Source organism: Herpailurus yagouaroundi, unplaced genomic scaffold (genome assembly GCF_014898765.1).
Source record: "Herpailurus yagouaroundi ecotype Mexico unplaced genomic scaffold, PumYag 222, whole genome shotgun sequence".
Classification (NCBI taxonomy): domain Eukaryota; kingdom Metazoa; phylum Chordata; class Mammalia; order Carnivora; family Felidae; genus Herpailurus; species Herpailurus yagouaroundi.
Window position 1 is genome coordinate 2,419,634 of NW_024412453.1, and position 17,460 is coordinate 2,437,093.

Here is a 17,460-nt window from a genome sequence, read left to right on the forward strand (position 1 = left end):
AGGGAGGTCAGGGATTCTGGTGGAGAGGGGGACAGAGAAAACAGAACCGCAGAGGCCGCCCTGAGACACAGCAGGTGCCTCTGACAGTCACCTACCGCCAGGCGCTCTGCAAGTTTTCGTGGTTCACGGCAACCATCTCTGGCCTCCAGCTTTCTATTGTGCTTCCAAACCTTGGCGGGGAAGGAAAGAGGGTGTGTTCTTAACCAGGAGATCTGGCCACTCTACACCCCAGGTCTTTGGGCTCCCAGGTCTTTTTGGGGAGCAAAATTCTGACTACACCGAAAAATGCTAGGATGTCCCTGGCCTGGGCCAGCCGCAAGATTTCCTTGCTGGTCCTGACGTGTCACAGTACGTTCCCGGTATGAGCAGAGCTGAGGGGCTCTCAGTGGAGACACAGAGCCAGGACCAGCTATGGCCAGGGTTCCTTTCTGACACCAGCTCCCTTCTCTGGGTGAACTCCCCACCCCCAAAGGAGAGAGTCATTTCCCCCTTTTTAAATCCCCCTAGCACTGATTCAGCCCCATAACTCATTTTTTTCACTCTGTCTGCACGATAGTTTTTAATTAAGAAAAAAAAAATGCATCATCTCATTTTCCCATGAGGCAGAATTTAAATCCTTGAGAAGAGGACTGGTTGCCTTTCTCAAAGGCAATCCCTTTTCTAGCTCAAGATTAAGTCTTCTACCTGATCTTCTGAGACCTGCCCACAGACGTCTCCCTCCCCCTCAAGCTCCTTCCTCCTCTCTATTCCACTCTTCCCCCTTGTCTCTGTGAATGTTCAAGCCTATTCTTTTTTCTTTTTTTTTTTTTAGTTTCTTTATTTTGAGAGAGAGAGAGAGAGAATCCCAGGCAGGCTCTGCACTGTCAGCACAGAACCTGATGCAGGGCTGGAACCCATGAACCATGAGATCATGACCTGAGCTGAAACCACGAATCAGACACACTTAACCAACTGAGCCACCCACGCACCCCAAGCCTGTCCATTCTCAAAAATAACTTCCTCTTTCTACCAGGGACTCTCTATTAGCCACTTCTCTTTTGTATGTATGGACGAGCTCCCTGGAAAAACAATGTCCCAGCATCTCCTTACTCCTCAACCCACTGCAGTCAAGCTTCTGGTAGGTTCTCTGGCAAATATTAACAATGACTTTGGTCATGATCTCACCATCCTGAGATGGAGCACTGCCTCTTCAGCACGCCGACAGTGCGGAGCCTGCTTCAGATTCTCTCTCTCAAATTCTCTGTCTCACACACACCGCCCCTTGCACACTTTCTCTTTCTCTCTCTCTCTCTCTCAAAATAAACAAATAAAACTTAAAATAAAACCAATGACCTTCTTCCCCCTCATGAAAATATGTATTGTAGTTGGATAATAAATCCTCTATTACAACTGGATAAAAATTTTAACAACATCCAGAGAGTGAAAATTTGTCCAATTTTATTCCTTAGAAAAAAATTCTGTTAACTTTTTACTCTATATTCTTTCAGATTAAAAAAAAAAAAAAGCACAAGTGTGCGTGGCTGGTTCAGTCTGTAGAGCATGCGACTCTTGATCTCAGTTGTAAGTTTGAGCCCCATGATGGGTGTAGAGATTACTTATAAATAAATAAAATCTTTAAACTAAATTTAAAAAATAAATGTGTAAAACTTGTCAAATCACTGAGTTGTACCCCTGAAACTAACATTGTGTGTCAACTATACTTTAAAAAAAACCCACAGAAGAGGTAAATATATATTTACAGAAATGGAATTATACAGTACATACTATTTGTAATCTACCTGTTCCCTTTCGTTGGGACTTACGGAGGACATTTTTCTAAATGCACACATGTAACTCTCCCTCATTCTTTTGAATAGTTGCACTGTCAGGATTGTTTTACCAATTTTTCCAAGGGTCATGCAGTTTGTTTCCAGGTTTATCCGTGTTAGACTCTGTACTGAACAACCCAGCATGGTTATCTCTGTACACTTGGCTTTGTATTCTCTTCAGATAATATATAAAGGTTTAATTGAAGGAATGAAGAATATATACTTAAAAATTTAATACAAGGGCTATACCAAATTACATTTCTACTGACAGTTTCCAAGAGTGCCCTTCTTACTGCATCATCACCAGCACTGGGCACTGTTATTATTTTAAACCTTTTAAATATTCAGTTGCCAAACTGAATTCCAAAATCCTATATCTCATTTTTTCTTACCAGTGAGCTTTACTGTCAAATTCAGTAGATTCCTTCATTCTTCCCCTTCTTGCTTTTCTTCTGCAGGATCAAACTCTGTTTCTTTCTGAGACCTCGCTTCTCAATACTGCTCTCTCCTCGTTTTCCTCCTACCTCTCTGCTGCTCCTCTCCTGTGTTTCTCTGGTGGTTCCCTCCAAATGTCAGTGCTTCATCAGTTCTGTCTTTGGTTGTCCTCTCTTGCCTTCACATCTCCACAGGTGCAATTCATGCACTTCCGTGTGTAGAACCACATAACCAGAATACTGATGGCTTGCAGACCTGTGCTTCCTGGCTAGAACTCCTCAGTGGAACCCCTACAAGGACATCTCCTCTTGGAAATCTCCAACTCTACATGGTTAAAACTATCTTCTACTTCCAAGATCTGCTCCATCTGGGCTATCCTCTCTTCACTGTTCTCTCACCCCCTATAGCCACATGGTAACGACGCTTTGTGGATTCTAACTCTGCAATGGCTCTCACACGCATCCCTTCCTCCATCACCATGGCCAACAGTTCAAGTCTACTCCACACTAGTGCAGACCACTGGAGCGGTCCAAATGGCCTCCATCCCTTTAATGCGTCCTTCACACTGTGACTTGAGCATTCAAGATCCGCTCATCTTATGACCTTGCTTAAAATCCTTTAATGCCTATATGTCCTGTAGTACAAAAGCTCCTGAGCACATCCTCTATGTATAAATTCTCCATCACCTGTTTTATTGTCAGGCACAATCTCTCTTTCTCACCCTGTAACCTACTGAACTCCCTGATGGCCCCCCAAATTTCCATAGTCTCCGTTCCAACACAATATACAACGTTCCACAGTTCCAACACCTGTATGCCTCATGTTGTTCCCTTTGCCAAAAATGCCTTTCCTCCCCACTGCCCCCATCATTCACATGTGCTAGGCAAACACCTGCTCATTTGGTAAGACTTGGCAAAAGGGTCACTTCCTCTGTGAATATTTTCTGACCTCACTCTGCTCAGGCAGGATGGTCTGATCCTGCCTTCTACCTATTTCTGTAGAAAACGGTTAATAACACTTATTTCTTAACATGCCTGTCTCCCTCTACTAGACCCCAAGTTCCTTGAGAACAGGTATTATGTGTATGCACTTCTGTATCCCCAATGCTGAGCGCAGTGACTGGCACAGAGCAGGCTTTCAATAAAAGTTTGTTGAATGAATGGATGGATAAATTAATGAAAACATTGCCTAATATGTATCTCTAAGCATTTTTTTCTGTAACATTTATTAGAAAAAGATTAAGCTCTGGTACAGAATAATATATAATATTAACCGCTGTCTTAATTGATTTAGAATACTCTCTATTTGAGAGGCACCTGGGTGGCTCAGTCAGTTAAGCATCTGATCTCAGCTCAGGTCATGATCCTACAGTTCCTGAGTTTGAGCCCCACATCAGGCTCTTCATTGACAGCTTGGTGCCCGGAGCCTGCTTTGGATTCTGTCTACCTCTCTCTCTCTCTCTCTCTCTCTCTCTCTCTCTCGCCCCTTCCCTGTTCACGCTCTCTCTCTCTCAAATTTAATAAACATTAAAAAAAAATACTCCCCATTTGATATGAAGTGATACAAAAATGTATAGTTCAAGTGGGTTCCTTTTCTTTGTCCCCTAATTAGTGAAAAAGGTATGCCATTAAAATAAATATATAAAACTATATATATATTTGAATTATATATAGCTATATATATAAATTAGATATGACTATATATAATACATAATTTAAATATATGTATGTATAGTTATAATTTAAATTATATATATAACTATACATACATATAGTTAATTTATATAACTATATATATAACTGCATATAATTTAAGTTATATATAGTTACATATAATTTTCTTTAAGATTTTATTTTTAAGTAATCTCTACATTCAATGTGAGGCTCAAACCCACAACCCCAAGATCAAGAGTTGTATGCTCCACTGACTGAATCAGCCAGGCACCCCAGTTGTATATAATTTTTAAAATATATATGGGGGCACCTGGGTTGCTCAGTCGGTTGAGCATCTGACTTTGGCTCAGGTCATGATTTCACAGTTTATGAGTTCGAACCCTGAGCTGGGCTCTGGGCTGACAGCTCAGAGCCTGGAGCCTGCTTCGGATTCTGTGTCTTCCTCTCTCTCTGCCCCTCCTTTGCTCATGCTCTGTCTCTCAAAATTGAACAAATGTTAAAAAAAAAAGTTTTTCGGGGCGCCTGGGTGGCTCAGTAGGTTGAGCACCTGGCTTTGGCTCAGGTCATGATCTCACAGCTCTGTGGGTTCGAGCCCCACATCGGACTCTGTGCTGATGGCTCAGAGCCTGGAGCCTGCTTTGGATTCGGTTTCTCCCTCTCTCTGCCCCTAACCCACTTGCATTCTGTGTCTGTCTCTCTCAAAAGTAAATAAACATTAAAAAAACTTAAAAAAAATTTTTTTAAATATATATTTTAAGGGCACCTGGGTGGCTTAGTAGGTTAAAGCATCTGACTCTTGATCTTGGCTCAGGTCGTGGCCCTGAGGTCATGGTTCGTGAGATCGAGTCCTGCATTGAGCTCTGTGCTGACAGCATGGAGTCTGTTTGGAATTCTCCCTCTCTCCTTCTCTCTGTCTCTCTGCCCCTCCCCTGCTTACTCTTTCTCTCTCTTAAAATAAATAAATATGTTTAAAAATTTGTCTATTTTATATATAATATTGATATTTTAAAGTATATATCAAATTATTTATATATATCATTTAAATATATAGAATTATATATTATATAGTTACACATAATTTAAACATATATAGTTATATATATAAGTCTATATAATTAACATTTGGGATTGGAATCCTAAACGTTTGGCATATTAGGTCTTGCTAGACATGTACCAAGACTGGGGCATGCCCGGGGCCCTTCTTTTTCTCTTTCATGTTTATCAGCTCAGAATCCAAATGGGGCAATGGGCTGAGTTACTTTATCTTGGCTGATCAAGCTGTGTGTTTTGGGGCCACTTACACCTTCGCCCCAGTGGGACTGTCCTGCAACCATTTAATTATTCAGTACCGCAAACAAGATGATTCAAATCAGATAAGCTGATGGCCATCCTAGGATGCTGGGTGCTGGTAACATCTGTCATCCAGCCACCTGTCGGGAACCTCAGCCCAGCAGTGGCACAGAGCACCCGCACCCCCTGCCCCCAGCCCCCCACCGGGACCTAGGAGCCTACGCGATGAGGTTGAAGCAGTCCTTGTTGGACAACTGCTCCTCCAGCAGAAGCCGCAGGGAGTGCTGGATATGAATAATGTACATGGAATTGGTCACAGAGATATCCAGCAGTATAACCACCCTAAAAAGAAACACAAGCTTTAAGAAGAGAACCGAATCTCTCAGATAATGTTTATTTTGTTCCATTTTACTATTTAAAGTTTTTTCCAGGGGAATTCTACATGCCAAACTTACAGCTGGCCAAAATCTTTTCCATGGTGTGAGGTCAATAGGAGTGGGTTTACAACAGTAGACTAAGGGGATCGTGGAAGCTTCTCTCCCAGGGGCTCCCATCATAGAGTAAAGTCACATCAGGGTGGAGATGGTTTAAGGGGCGGGGGATGCCTGGAAAGCAGGCATTTCCCTGTTTTAAAGCCCTAGCATTCAGTATTATTCTAGATTGGGGTCTCTGTAGGGGAAACAGAAACAAGGTAAGCAAATTAGATGGGGAATTAGGTGTATCTGAGCCTCTGGGGAAATAAATGCATCTTTTTGTGACCTTTCTCTGTTTTAAGATCCTTAGCCCCATCTGGTCTTCTTTCACGACCTCAAATCAATTCCCAACTCCACCCTCTACTCTCATTTTGAGACAGCAATTATGGATAGCAGAAGCAAATCCTCTGGATTTAGAGTCAGAGTTCCACTTCCTGTGTGACTTAGGCAAGTCACAAAACCTCTCTGATCCTTCACATATTTAACTAGGAACTATTTATAAGACTTCTCATAGGTTAGTTTTGAGAATTAAATGATTGAATAGTATAGTACTTTGTAAGTGGGAATGCATCCAATAAGGTAGGGAACGGTAAGGATGGCTATCATGGTTGCCACCTGTTTCTCCCTGTGCAGAATCTATTACCTCCTGTCACGTCAGCATCTTGATTTTCCTTTGGAAAACTCCTCTGCCTCTTTCAGGCCATTTGAATTGGGTGAAACAGAACCACCCTAAGCTTGAAGGGTGGGCATTTGACTTTTGGCAATTAGAACATCATACCTCCCAGGCCAGAGTTGAATAGCCCATCGATGGACCCCTACTCCAAGCCTGGGAGTGCTAAACTGGTAGAAAGCAAGTCAGGAGTTTCAGGTGGCTATCCTGCTACCTGGATGGGTAAAGCCTGCCTGAAAACAAAGCCAAAAGGGAAGGAAGTAGAGCCGAGAGACAGAGAAAGATTCCTGACACACGTGAACCCCTGGATGGAGCCATACCTGAAGACAGCAATCAAATCTATTTTAGAATTTTCAGTTACCTTAACCAGACTTCCCTGTTTTGCTTAAGCCAATTTGCATTTAGTTTCTGTGGCTTTTTAACTGAAAGAATCCTAAGTAAACACAACGATGATACACAATTATTGATATTGATGATGGTAGTGGTGACTTTTTCCTCCAAGGATTCTGCTGAGTGGTTGTTGATCCTTATCTAAGTGGTGGTTTCTGATGCTACCAACAGGGAATTCATGAGCTGGATGAGTGTGTATGTCACACACCAGACTCACAAAGGACAAGAACACTACTTTGAGGGAAGGTACCTTTTTTCACAGACGGTGCCCCAGATTCTTCTGCTGGCCAAGGAGAGCCACTCGATCCGCCTCTCATACATCCGCATAGCTCTGCTGAGCTGTTTCTGTAAACCCACAGGCCACAGAGTGAGTGACAGATCAAAGGATGGCTGGTTAAAGGGTCTGTGTGGGGAAGGTTGGCTTCTGGGAATGAGGTGTCAAGGTCATGGGTATCCAGGCAGTATAAACATTCCACTAAATCATTGATGAGTCTGCCACAAGACCAGGAAGTTCAAATATTTCATTGCCTCAGATGGGAGAGGAAGTAGATCTTGCCCCAAAAGATTAGAGACTTTTGTTTGACAGGTTCCTCCCTGGGAAACAAGTGTAGAAAGCTCCAGCAGTGCCCGGAGGCAGAGAACAGTTTCGGTTTATAAGAGGGAGTTCAGCCAATGGTTTTGGGTCTCCACATTCCATGGTGCCTTCCTCACATTCTCTCTTCTCATACCACATATTCTGACCTATTGGACCCATTACTAACCTGGTACTCATAGAGGAAGGGCGGGTCCACATGAACATTCTTCACTGTCCCGTCATGCCATTCAAATTGTACCATTGCCTTCTGCATTCAGGTGTTGCCAGGATGGGCAGCAGGTGAACAGAATACATGTGGGGAATGACTGTAAGTTAATTTGGGTGCTGGGCTCTCCAAATCAGATGCATAAGAGGGAAGTGGGCTTTGAGCACATCTGGGGGTGGGTTATGCCTCCCTAGTCATTGCCATGCCTGGAGCTGGTGACAGAAGTCCTTTAGGACAGTGGTCCCTGAATGCACCATGCCTGACAGCTAGCCAGGCTCCCTTCTGGGGAGGCTCTTACAAACAGCAGGGTCTTGATTACAAGATATGGCTGGAAGTTTTGTAATAGGATCGTTGGAGACCTTGAAACATACTGGCCATGGGCTCATAGGCTTAGAAACCCAGATAGACCTTCATGGACCCTTCGAAAATCTAATTTTTTGTCCTCTGCCAAGTTGTCTAATTTTTCATCCTCTGCCAAGATATCCATCCACCCGGTCATTCATTAATCCATTGCTACAATTATCTATCCCACTTCCCTCTCATTCTTCCACCTTTTCAATGATGTTTCTCTTTACCTATTATTCCGTCCTTCCATTTCTCCATCCTTTCATTGTACTTTAATCCTTTCACCTTTTTTAATTCTGTCATTCATCCTTCTACTTTTCCCTTTCCATACTTCCATATGGAAGTTTACATTTCCATCCATCCATCCATCCATCCACCCATCACCCATCCATCCATTCATCCAACCAACCAACCAACCGACCAACCAAACATCCATCCATCCTTTTATCTATTCATTCATCATCACCATTTCTTTCTATCCATCCATTCATTCTTCTTTTATTTCTTTTTTCTATCCTTCCTTCCACCCAGTTAGCCATCTGGGAAATATTCATTGACTGCTTAGTTGTACTAGATAATGGGGATACAGGGTTGGAGAACACAGTTCGTTCTCTTGGTTAATGTTTTTTTTTATTATTTATTTTTGAGAGAGAGAAAGAGAGCACAAGTGGGGGAGGGGCAGAGAGAGAGGGAGACACAGAACCTGAAGCAGGCTCCAGGCTCTGAGCTGTCAGCACAGAGCCCAATGTGGGGCTCGAACTCATGAGATCATGACCTGAGCTGAAGTCAGACTCTCAGCTGAATGAGCCACCCAGGCACCTCAAGAGTTTGTTCTTTTATTTAAAAAAAAATTTTTTTTTCAACGTTTATTTATTTTTGGGACAGAGAGAGACAGAGCATGAATGGGGGAGGGGCAGAGAGAGAGGGAGACACAGAATCGGAAACAGGCTCCAGGCTCTGAGCCATCAGCCCAGAGCCCGACGCGGGGCTCGAACTCACGGACCGCGAGATCGTGACCTGGCTGAAGTCGGACGCTTAACCGACTGCGCCACCCAGGCGCCCCAAGTTTGTTCTTTTAAAGGCTCATATGCCATTGGGGGTTTAGACACATAACAAGTACACATATTAACACATCATAAGAGCTGGAGCAGAAGCTGTACCAGGTACAGTGAGGATACAAGGAAAGTGAGTGTGTTCTGAGTGCACAGAGGAAAACCTTCAAGGAGGAGGTAACTATAGTACCTGACTTGCTCCCTCTTATCCCATCTCCCAAGTCCATTTTTCAAATCTTTGCAAAATAGCAGTTGGGATAGATCTGATGAGAGCTCTACAGTCCTGGGTGGAAAGCTTACAACCAACTCCAGACCTTTAGACCCCTACTCCCTGTGATCTGACGTATTACTCTTATTTCTTGAACATTTAAGAAGGGAAATGTCACAAAAGTGCCCCCCCTGCAGAAGACTGGAGAGAACTCTGACTCTGAGTTACCTCATAGATAGATGAAGATACTGTTTTCTGGAGAATAGGCACAAATTCCTCCACGGGAGAGAATGCATTGGGTGCTAGAACCTGATAAAGGCTTAGTTTTCTGGCTGTAAAAATAAATAGTGGGGTGTGAGATACAACCCTTGGAGCCCCAGAGGATTCATGACTTTAGTTAGTCACATGAGTCCTGGGTTCTGCCCTCATTGGGGACTTACCTTTTAGGCCATTGATCTTTAGCCATTCTGCAGAAGTCTTCTCCAAGTTTGGGAACTCAATTGTGAGGGGACCCTCATGCTTTGGGGGTTTAGGCAAGAGACCTGTGAGTGGCCCTTTTGCAATCTCTGTGGAAATCTAAATTAAATTTAAAAGCCCTCATTACAAAATCACATTTTAGAGCTTGGAATCCCTAGTCTCCCCGACCCACCCCATTCCCCTAAGTGGAGCATCTGAAAATATTACCTGGCAAATTAAGGCAATTCTGCCTTCCCCTCCCACCATCTCCACCCCCTTCTCTGGAGATTGCTAGAATTTCCAGAGTAAGAAGATGTCCCCAGCAATTTGCTTTCTCTTTGATTTGTCCATCCTCTTGGCCCCTTCCCCACCCTTACCATCAAGATTGGCACCTTGGACTTCAAGATGACAGATGGCCCTTCTGTGGGCTCCTAACACAAGGCTTTGAAGAAGTAAAAAGTAACTCCTACACCAGATCATTTCAGGAGCCCTGATCTAGCCTAGCTTCCCCTTACCCACATTTACAAACTGAAAACCTGAGGTTCTGAGATATTAAGTCATAACTCATGTATAAATAAGACACAGAACAGCAATTCCCAAACTTTGGACACTTGAGCACTGCCTTCATGAATTTTGCTGTATCTGAGTACCACTGTCCTGTTTAGAATTTTTTTTAAAAATTTATTTTAAAGTAATCTCTACACCTAATGTGGGGCTCAAACTCACAACCCCGAGATCAAGAGTGGCAAGCTCCACTGACTGAGGTAGCGAGGTGCCTCTAGAATTTAAAAAAAAAAAATTTTTTTTTTCAACGTTTATTTATTTTTGGGACAGAGAGAGACAGAACATGAACGGGGGAGGGGCAGAGAGAGAGGGAGACACAGAATCGGAAACAGGCTCCAGGCTCCGAGCCATCAGCCCAGAGCCCGACGCGGGGCTCGAACTCACGGACCGCGAGATCGTGACCTGGCTGAAGTCGGACGCTTAACCGACTGCGCCACCCAAGGTTGATTTATTTTTTAAAAAATTCTAGAGGGGCGCCTGGGTGGCGCAGTCGGTTAAGCGTCCGACTTCAGCCAGGTCACGATCTCGCGGTCCGTGAGTTCGAGCCCCGCGTCGGGCTCTGGGCTGATGGCTCGGAGCCTGGAGCCTGTTTCCGATTCTGTGTCTCCCTCTCTCTCTGCCCCTCCCCCGTTCATGTTCTGTCTCTCTCTGTCCCAAAAATAAATAAACGTTGAAAAAAAAAATTAAATAAATAAAAATAAATCAACCATGGGGGCACCTGGGTGGCTTAGTCAGTAGAGCATGTGACTCTTGATGTTGGAGTTGTGAGTTGGAGCCCTACACTGGGTGGAGAGATTATTTTAAATTTATTTATTTGTTTGTTTGTTTGTTTGTTTGTTTGTTTTAATGAGCGTGAACAGGGGAGGGGCAGAGAGAGGAAGACACAGAATCAGAAGCAGGCTCCAGGCTCCGAGCTGTTAGCACAGAGCCCGACGCAGGGCTCGAACCCACAAACTGTGAGATCATGACCTGAGCCCAAGTCGGATGCTTAACTGACTGAGCCAACCAGGAGCCCCTAGAGATTATTTTTAGAAACTAACTCTTTTGGGTGCCTGAGTGGCTCAGTTGGTTAAGTGTCTGACTTCGGCTCAGGTTATGATCTCACAGTTCTGTGATGGTTCTGTGGGTTCAAACCCTGCATCTGCTGTCAGTGCAGAGCCCACTTTGGATCCTCTGTCTCTCTCTCTCTCTCTCTCTCTCTCTCTGCCCCTCCCCAGCTCACATATGTGCATGCTCTCTCTCTCTCTCTCTCAAAAATAAAATAAACATTAAAAAATCTTTTTAAAGAAGGAAATAAATCAAATATGTAATATTAAAGCCTTTAAATTATTAATTGGATTTCATTTAAAAAATTAATTCCCTTTTTGTACCTAAATAATTTTAGAAAGAAGATGTATTACAACAATAATGAGCTTGTTTTAAATACATATTAGAAAAATTAAACCATGTACCTTGCAAACCGTAAGTAATGCATGTATTGCATTTTGGGAAACTCCTGGAAAGGTTGTGGTGTCAGACAGACCTGGGTTTAATTCAAACTTGATCTGTCTCTAATCTCTCGGGTCTGAGGCAAATTATTTAGCCTTGTAAGTTCAGTTTCCTCATCAGTAAAATGGGGACAATAATACATCTGCAGCAGACTGTTGTTTTTAAAATAAGATAAGACATTTAAAGAGTTAAGCATGCCGCCTATCTTAGAATGGGCACTCTGGAGAGAGTTATTCTAATTATAATACAAACAGCTGTTATGATTTATAGAGACTAAATAGAAAAGCTGGAGCTAAAATGTAAGATTCCAGTTTCTAGGTGCTGTGTTTCTTCCATTGTGTCCAACCAGGCCAAGATGTCTTCTATGACACAGCCACATGTTCATTTGGTGAAGCGATAAATGCATTCTCCGTGCCTTCTGTTCACAGTTAAGTTTCTGCACAGTCTAAACAGCTCATTGCTTTTTTTTTTTTTTTTTTAAGTTTTATTTATTTAAGTAATCTATACACCCAACATGGGGCCCGATCTCATAACCCTGAGATCAAGAGTCGCACGCTCCTCTGACTGAGGCAGCCAGGCGCCCCTCAGCAGCTCATACCTTTTATGGTGCTGCGTCCATGAGCTGGCTGTGTTACTTTACTGATGTTACATTAGTGAAGTCACCAGGCAGGGACGTTTGCCCTGAATGAAGTGCTGGGTGCCAAAGACTGTCTTCAAGATGGCCCACTCAGTGTGGCTGAGGTTTCTGTCCTTCTCCAAATTGGGGTGAAGGGAGGGGACAGTGATAGATGGGAAGGGTGGCAGGAGCCTGCTGGCCTTTCTCTGAAATCAATTTTTCAGCTAGAAAATCCATCAGGATCCTTCCAGCACAGTGGAAGGCCCACCCGGCTCAGGGGTGTCATGTACAGCAGAGGGCATGGCTTTACCTCGTTTTTCTTTAGCACATGGGGGCCTTGGCAGCCATGCCCTCAGGGAGACGGGTGAGAAAGGAGAATGGAGTGAGGCCAGTTCCAAAATCTTCACCTACACCACCTACCTCCTTCATCATGCCCGTTAGCTCCTCATTGGGGGTCCTGTTGCGCAAGGCTTGGATGTGGCTCAGGAGGCTCTGGGCCTTCTGGATTTCTGCCAGGAGCTGGTCCATGTCCCAACTGGTATAGACCTGGGGGTAGCAGGAGTAATCAGCCATTAGAGGTCATTTGGCTACTAGCAATGGCCAAGGCAGGTCAAGCAGCCATGTAATTTCCCAAAGCTAAGTGTCAGATTGTTTAAACCAGACGTTATCAAGTAGGGTCCATTGGGGTGCCTGGATGGCTCAGTCAGTTAAGGGTCTGACTTCAGCTTAGGTCATAATCTTGTGGCTCATGAATTCAAGCCCTCTAATGGGCTCTGTACCACCAGTGCAGTGCTTGGGATTCTCTCTCTCTTCCTCTCTCTCTCTGCCCCTTCCCCACTTGTGTGCTCTCTCTCTCTAAAAATAAGTATATAAACTTTAAAAAATAAGATAAAATAGGGTCCATGTGTTAGATACAGCCTGCAAATGTGTTGTATTCCATTTCTACAGTATTGTTCTGCAGCATTTTTATTTTATTTTTTAATTTTTTTAATGTTTATTTTTGAGAGAGAGAGAGAGAGAGAGAGAGACAGAGTGTGAGCAGGGGAGGGACAGAGAGAGGGAGACACAGACTCTGAAGCAGGCTCCAGGCTATCAGCACAGAGCCCGATGCGGGGCTCAAACTCACATACCTCGAGATCATGACCTGAGCCGAAGTTGGAAGCTTCACCAACTGAGCCACCCAGGCACCCCTGAAGTATTTTTAAATAACTGAAGGGTTTTCTAACCTTAAAGATACGAAGAAACACTTTACACCCACTGGGTTGGCCATAAACGTAATTTAAAGAGGACTTGAGCAAGCATTGGTGAGGATGTGGAGAGTTGGAGCCCTGTGCACTGCTGGTAGGGATGTAAAATGGTGCAGCTTCTGTGGAAACCAGTTTGGCACTTCCTCAAAGAATCGGACACAGAAATACCACATAACCCAGCATTTCCACTTGTAGGTCTATAACCCCAAATAATTGAGAACAGGAACTCGAGAGACTTGTATACCACTGTTCACAGCAGTTCACAACAGCCCAAGGGTGGAGACAACCCACATGTCCATCAACTGATGCATAAACAAAAGGTGGTACATCTAGAAAATGGAATATTCTTCACCCACGAAAAAGAATGAAGCTCTAAGACAAGCTACAACATAGATGAACCCTGAAAGCATTACACTAAGCAGGGGTGCCTGGGTGGCTCAGTTGGTTAAGCTTCTGACTTTGGCTCTGGGCATGATCTCATGGTTCATGGGTTTGAGCCCTGCATCCGGCTTTGTGCCGAAAGCCCATAACCTGGAGCCTGCTTCCGATTCTGTGTCTGCCTCTCTCTCTGCCCCTCCCCCGCTCACACTCTGTCTTTCTCACTCTCAAAAATTAAAAAAAAAAGAAAATATTATGCTAACTGAAAGAAGACAAATACAAAAGGTATATGATTCCATTTATATGAAATATCCAGAATAGGTGAATCCATAGAGATGGGAAGCAGATTGGTGGTTTCCAGAGGGCTGTGGGGGAGGGGAAAGAGGGAGGAACTGCTTAATGGGTACAGAATTTTCTTCTGGGGGGGGGGGATGAAATGTTTTGGAACTGGATAAAGTTGGTGGTTGCACAACATAGTGAAAATACTAATTGTTCACTTTATTTTTTTTTAAGTTTATTTATTTATTTTGAGAGAGAACGAGAGCAGGAGAAGGGCAGAGACACAGGGAGAGAGAATCCCAAGCAAGCTCTGCACTGTCAGCATGGAGCCTGATGTGAAGCTCGAACTCATGAACTGTGAGATCATGACCTGAGCCAAAATCAAGAGTTGGACACTCAACTGACTGAGTCCCCTAAGTACCCTTAATGGTTCACTTTAAAGTGGTTCACTTGATGTTATGTGAATTTCACCTCCAGTTTTAAAAAAATGTAAAGGAGTCACACATACACACAAATCCCGATTTCCAGCTCTTGAAAAATCCCAAGACCTGGCGGCACTGGGGTCACATTCCTCCAGAGCAACAGCAAGCTGGGGCTGAGCAGAGGCACCTCTCTAGACGGGGCATGTGCTGCCTAGTCCTCCGAGCCCCACACACTCTCTCTGCTCCCCGCCCCCCACACTCCATCGGAGTCAGCTGTAGGGTTTTGTTATCCTTCTATTGTTGTTTTGCTCATATTAAAAGAAGACAGGGGTGCCTCAGCGGCTTAGTTGGTTAAGCTTCCTATTCTTGATTTCAGCTCAGGTCATGATCTCACGGTGCCTGAGATCAAGCCCCAGATCGAGCTCTGCGCTGACAGCATGGAGCCAGCTTGGGATTCTCTCTCCCTCTCTCTCCCTCTCTTAAAAATAAATAAACTTAAAAAAAAAAAAAAAGAAGAAGACAATGAAATTTGTTGCAGCCATATCTCTCTCAAGGGCAGAAAAACAACAGAGAAGCCAAGAGGGCTACAGGTTTTAAGATAAAGGAATTTATTTTTAAGTTTGTTTATTTGTTTGTTTAGAGAGTGCAAGCGCCTGACACAGGGCTCGATCTGACAAACTGTGAGATCATGACCTGAGTCAAAATCAAGTGTTGGACACTTAACCGATTGAGCTACCCAGCCACCCCTCTATTTTTTTTTTTTTTTAAGATTTTATTTTTAAGTAATCTCTACACCCAACATGGGACTTGAACTCACAACCCTCCGATCAAGAGTCACATGCTCCACCAACTGAGCTAGCCAGGTGCCCCAAGATAAAAGATTTCTTAAATCAGCCAGTTTCATTCATTTACTGTACCGTCCTAGCCCCTGTAGTCCATGGCCTGAACAAACAGAGTCTGTGAAATGACAGAAATGACATAAACAGAAGGGGTGTTACCCAAGGAAAATGTTGCCTGACCTTGGCTCCTTGGTGTTAAATGCTAGACATGGCGACACTCGAACACTGTGAGATGCAAATATTCGTTTGCTTATGGCCATTCATGGTTACAGGCAAGACACAGCCTGTTAGCTGAACAGACAGTTGGATTTTCAATCCACCAAATGGCTCCATACACATTTGCTAATTGTTACCTCCATTGTGGACACAGGTGGCACCAACGGATGGATTGGTACAGAACTGATGGCTCACTCACAGTTGACCCTGCAGTAGCAGGGATGTACTTGGAGAAAGACCTGAGACAACTGTTTCAGACTCACAGCTTTGATGGGAGCAGAGGTGGGGTGGGGCCCACGTTGTTGTCGACTGGATAGAGATTCGGGATTCTACCAGCAAGGCTTTAAAAGGCCTCTAGGCACACTGGTGCACAATCAACTCATCGCGCAGGCTGAGCAAAGGATCTCCTGTGACTTCATGCTGTCCCTGCTATTCCCACATATTCATCTTAACCGGATTATACTGAGCATGGTGGTGGGGGAGGGAAGCAAGTACAGGTCCCCCAGAAACAGCCTTGGAGCCAGGCAGGGAGGGAGGAGATGGACACCGCGTGTTGACAGAAGGGCTTACCTCCGTCTCTGTGCTATAGCAGTGGTAGTAGCCCCCAAGAGCTTCTGCAAGGTTCTTTAGGACAGCCTGTAGGGAGGGAGACAGGGTCAGCTCTCCATAGGGCAATGCCAGTAGTTTGACAAGCCTTCTCCTTGACTGAGCCTCCCAACCGGCCAAAGGGAGAATTAGGTACAAAGCGAGTTGTGTTCTGGTCCGTAGTTTGGGAGGGGGTCCCTGTCCATGCACGGAGCCCCCAACGCTGGCCCAGCTAGCTCCCTATGGCCAATCCAAGGGAAACATTAGAGAATCCCAGTACTTACAGGGGGCACCTGATCGTTGCATTTGTAGGTGATGACGTGGGTGATGAGGTCCCGTCCCACAGTGGACTGTTGGATGTAGTTGGACAGAATTTCAGAAGGCTGATCTGGGCTGGGGAGAAGACAGAAGAAAACGGGGTGCCCCAGGTCAAATCACTTTGAGGACCATCCAGAGAAAATGGGAACATCTACCAAATCGAACTGACCACGTGTGTTCCAGGTCACCTGGGGAACGTGTGGGGAGGAGTGGACTGCAGGCCTGGCCTGCCCTGGCTGCCCCCTGCCCTGACACCTGTGGACAGATGGCCTGTGAACGAAATCCTTCTCTCAAGCGTGTGTGAAGAGTCATGCTTGACGGTCTTTCCTCTAACAATGGATTGGTTCTCCAGCCCCCTTGATGTGGTCTGTTACCCACGTAGGAAAGGAGACCTACCAGCTGCCCATTATGGTCACCAGAGAATTCAGTCCCTTCAGGGTGAAGATTTTCCTCAGGGCTTGTAGCAGATTGCTGCCCCCATCAGGCTGGAGCTTCTTCACCCAGAGCTTGAGTTCCTGGAGGCTGTGTAGACAATAGACACCTAAACACAATACACTTTCGGGGGTGCCAGGCTCAGCACAAACACAAGCTCATTTCAGACTAACAATAATTCTTTTCTTTTTTTAAATTTTTTAAGTTTAGGGTGCCTGGGTGGCTCAGTCGGTTAAGCATCTGACTTCAGCTCAAGTCATGATCTCACGGCTCGTGGGTTCAAGCCCCGCGTCGGGCTCTGTATTGACAGCTCAGGGCTTGGAGCCTGCTTCAGATTCCATGTCTCCTTCTCTCTCTGCCCCTCCCCTGCTAACGCTCTGTCTTTCTCTCTTTCAAAAATAAATAAACAAAAAAAATTAAAAATAAATAAAAATAAATTTTTAACATTTATTTATTTATTCATTTATTTATTTTTT

The 17,460-nt window shown here is 44.4% G+C and overlaps 1 protein-coding gene across 1 annotated transcript in view; it reads right to left on the reverse strand.

Annotated features, from left to right (window-relative positions):
• Positions 1-17,460, reverse strand: part of VWA3A (von Willebrand factor A domain containing 3A) — a 63,451-nt gene that overhangs the window by 20,254 nt on the left and 25,737 nt on the right. The window contains 10 exon segments of the mRNA XM_040458800.1: positions 96-170; positions 5,429-5,548; positions 6,990-7,084; positions 7,501-7,581; positions 9,373-9,476; positions 9,585-9,720; positions 12,689-12,814; positions 16,220-16,285; positions 16,519-16,627; positions 16,949-17,074. Of these exon segments, the coding sequence (XP_040314734.1) occupies positions 96-170; positions 5,429-5,548; positions 6,990-7,084; positions 7,501-7,581; positions 9,373-9,476; positions 9,585-9,720; positions 12,689-12,814; positions 16,220-16,285; positions 16,519-16,627; positions 16,949-17,074 (1,038 nt within the window).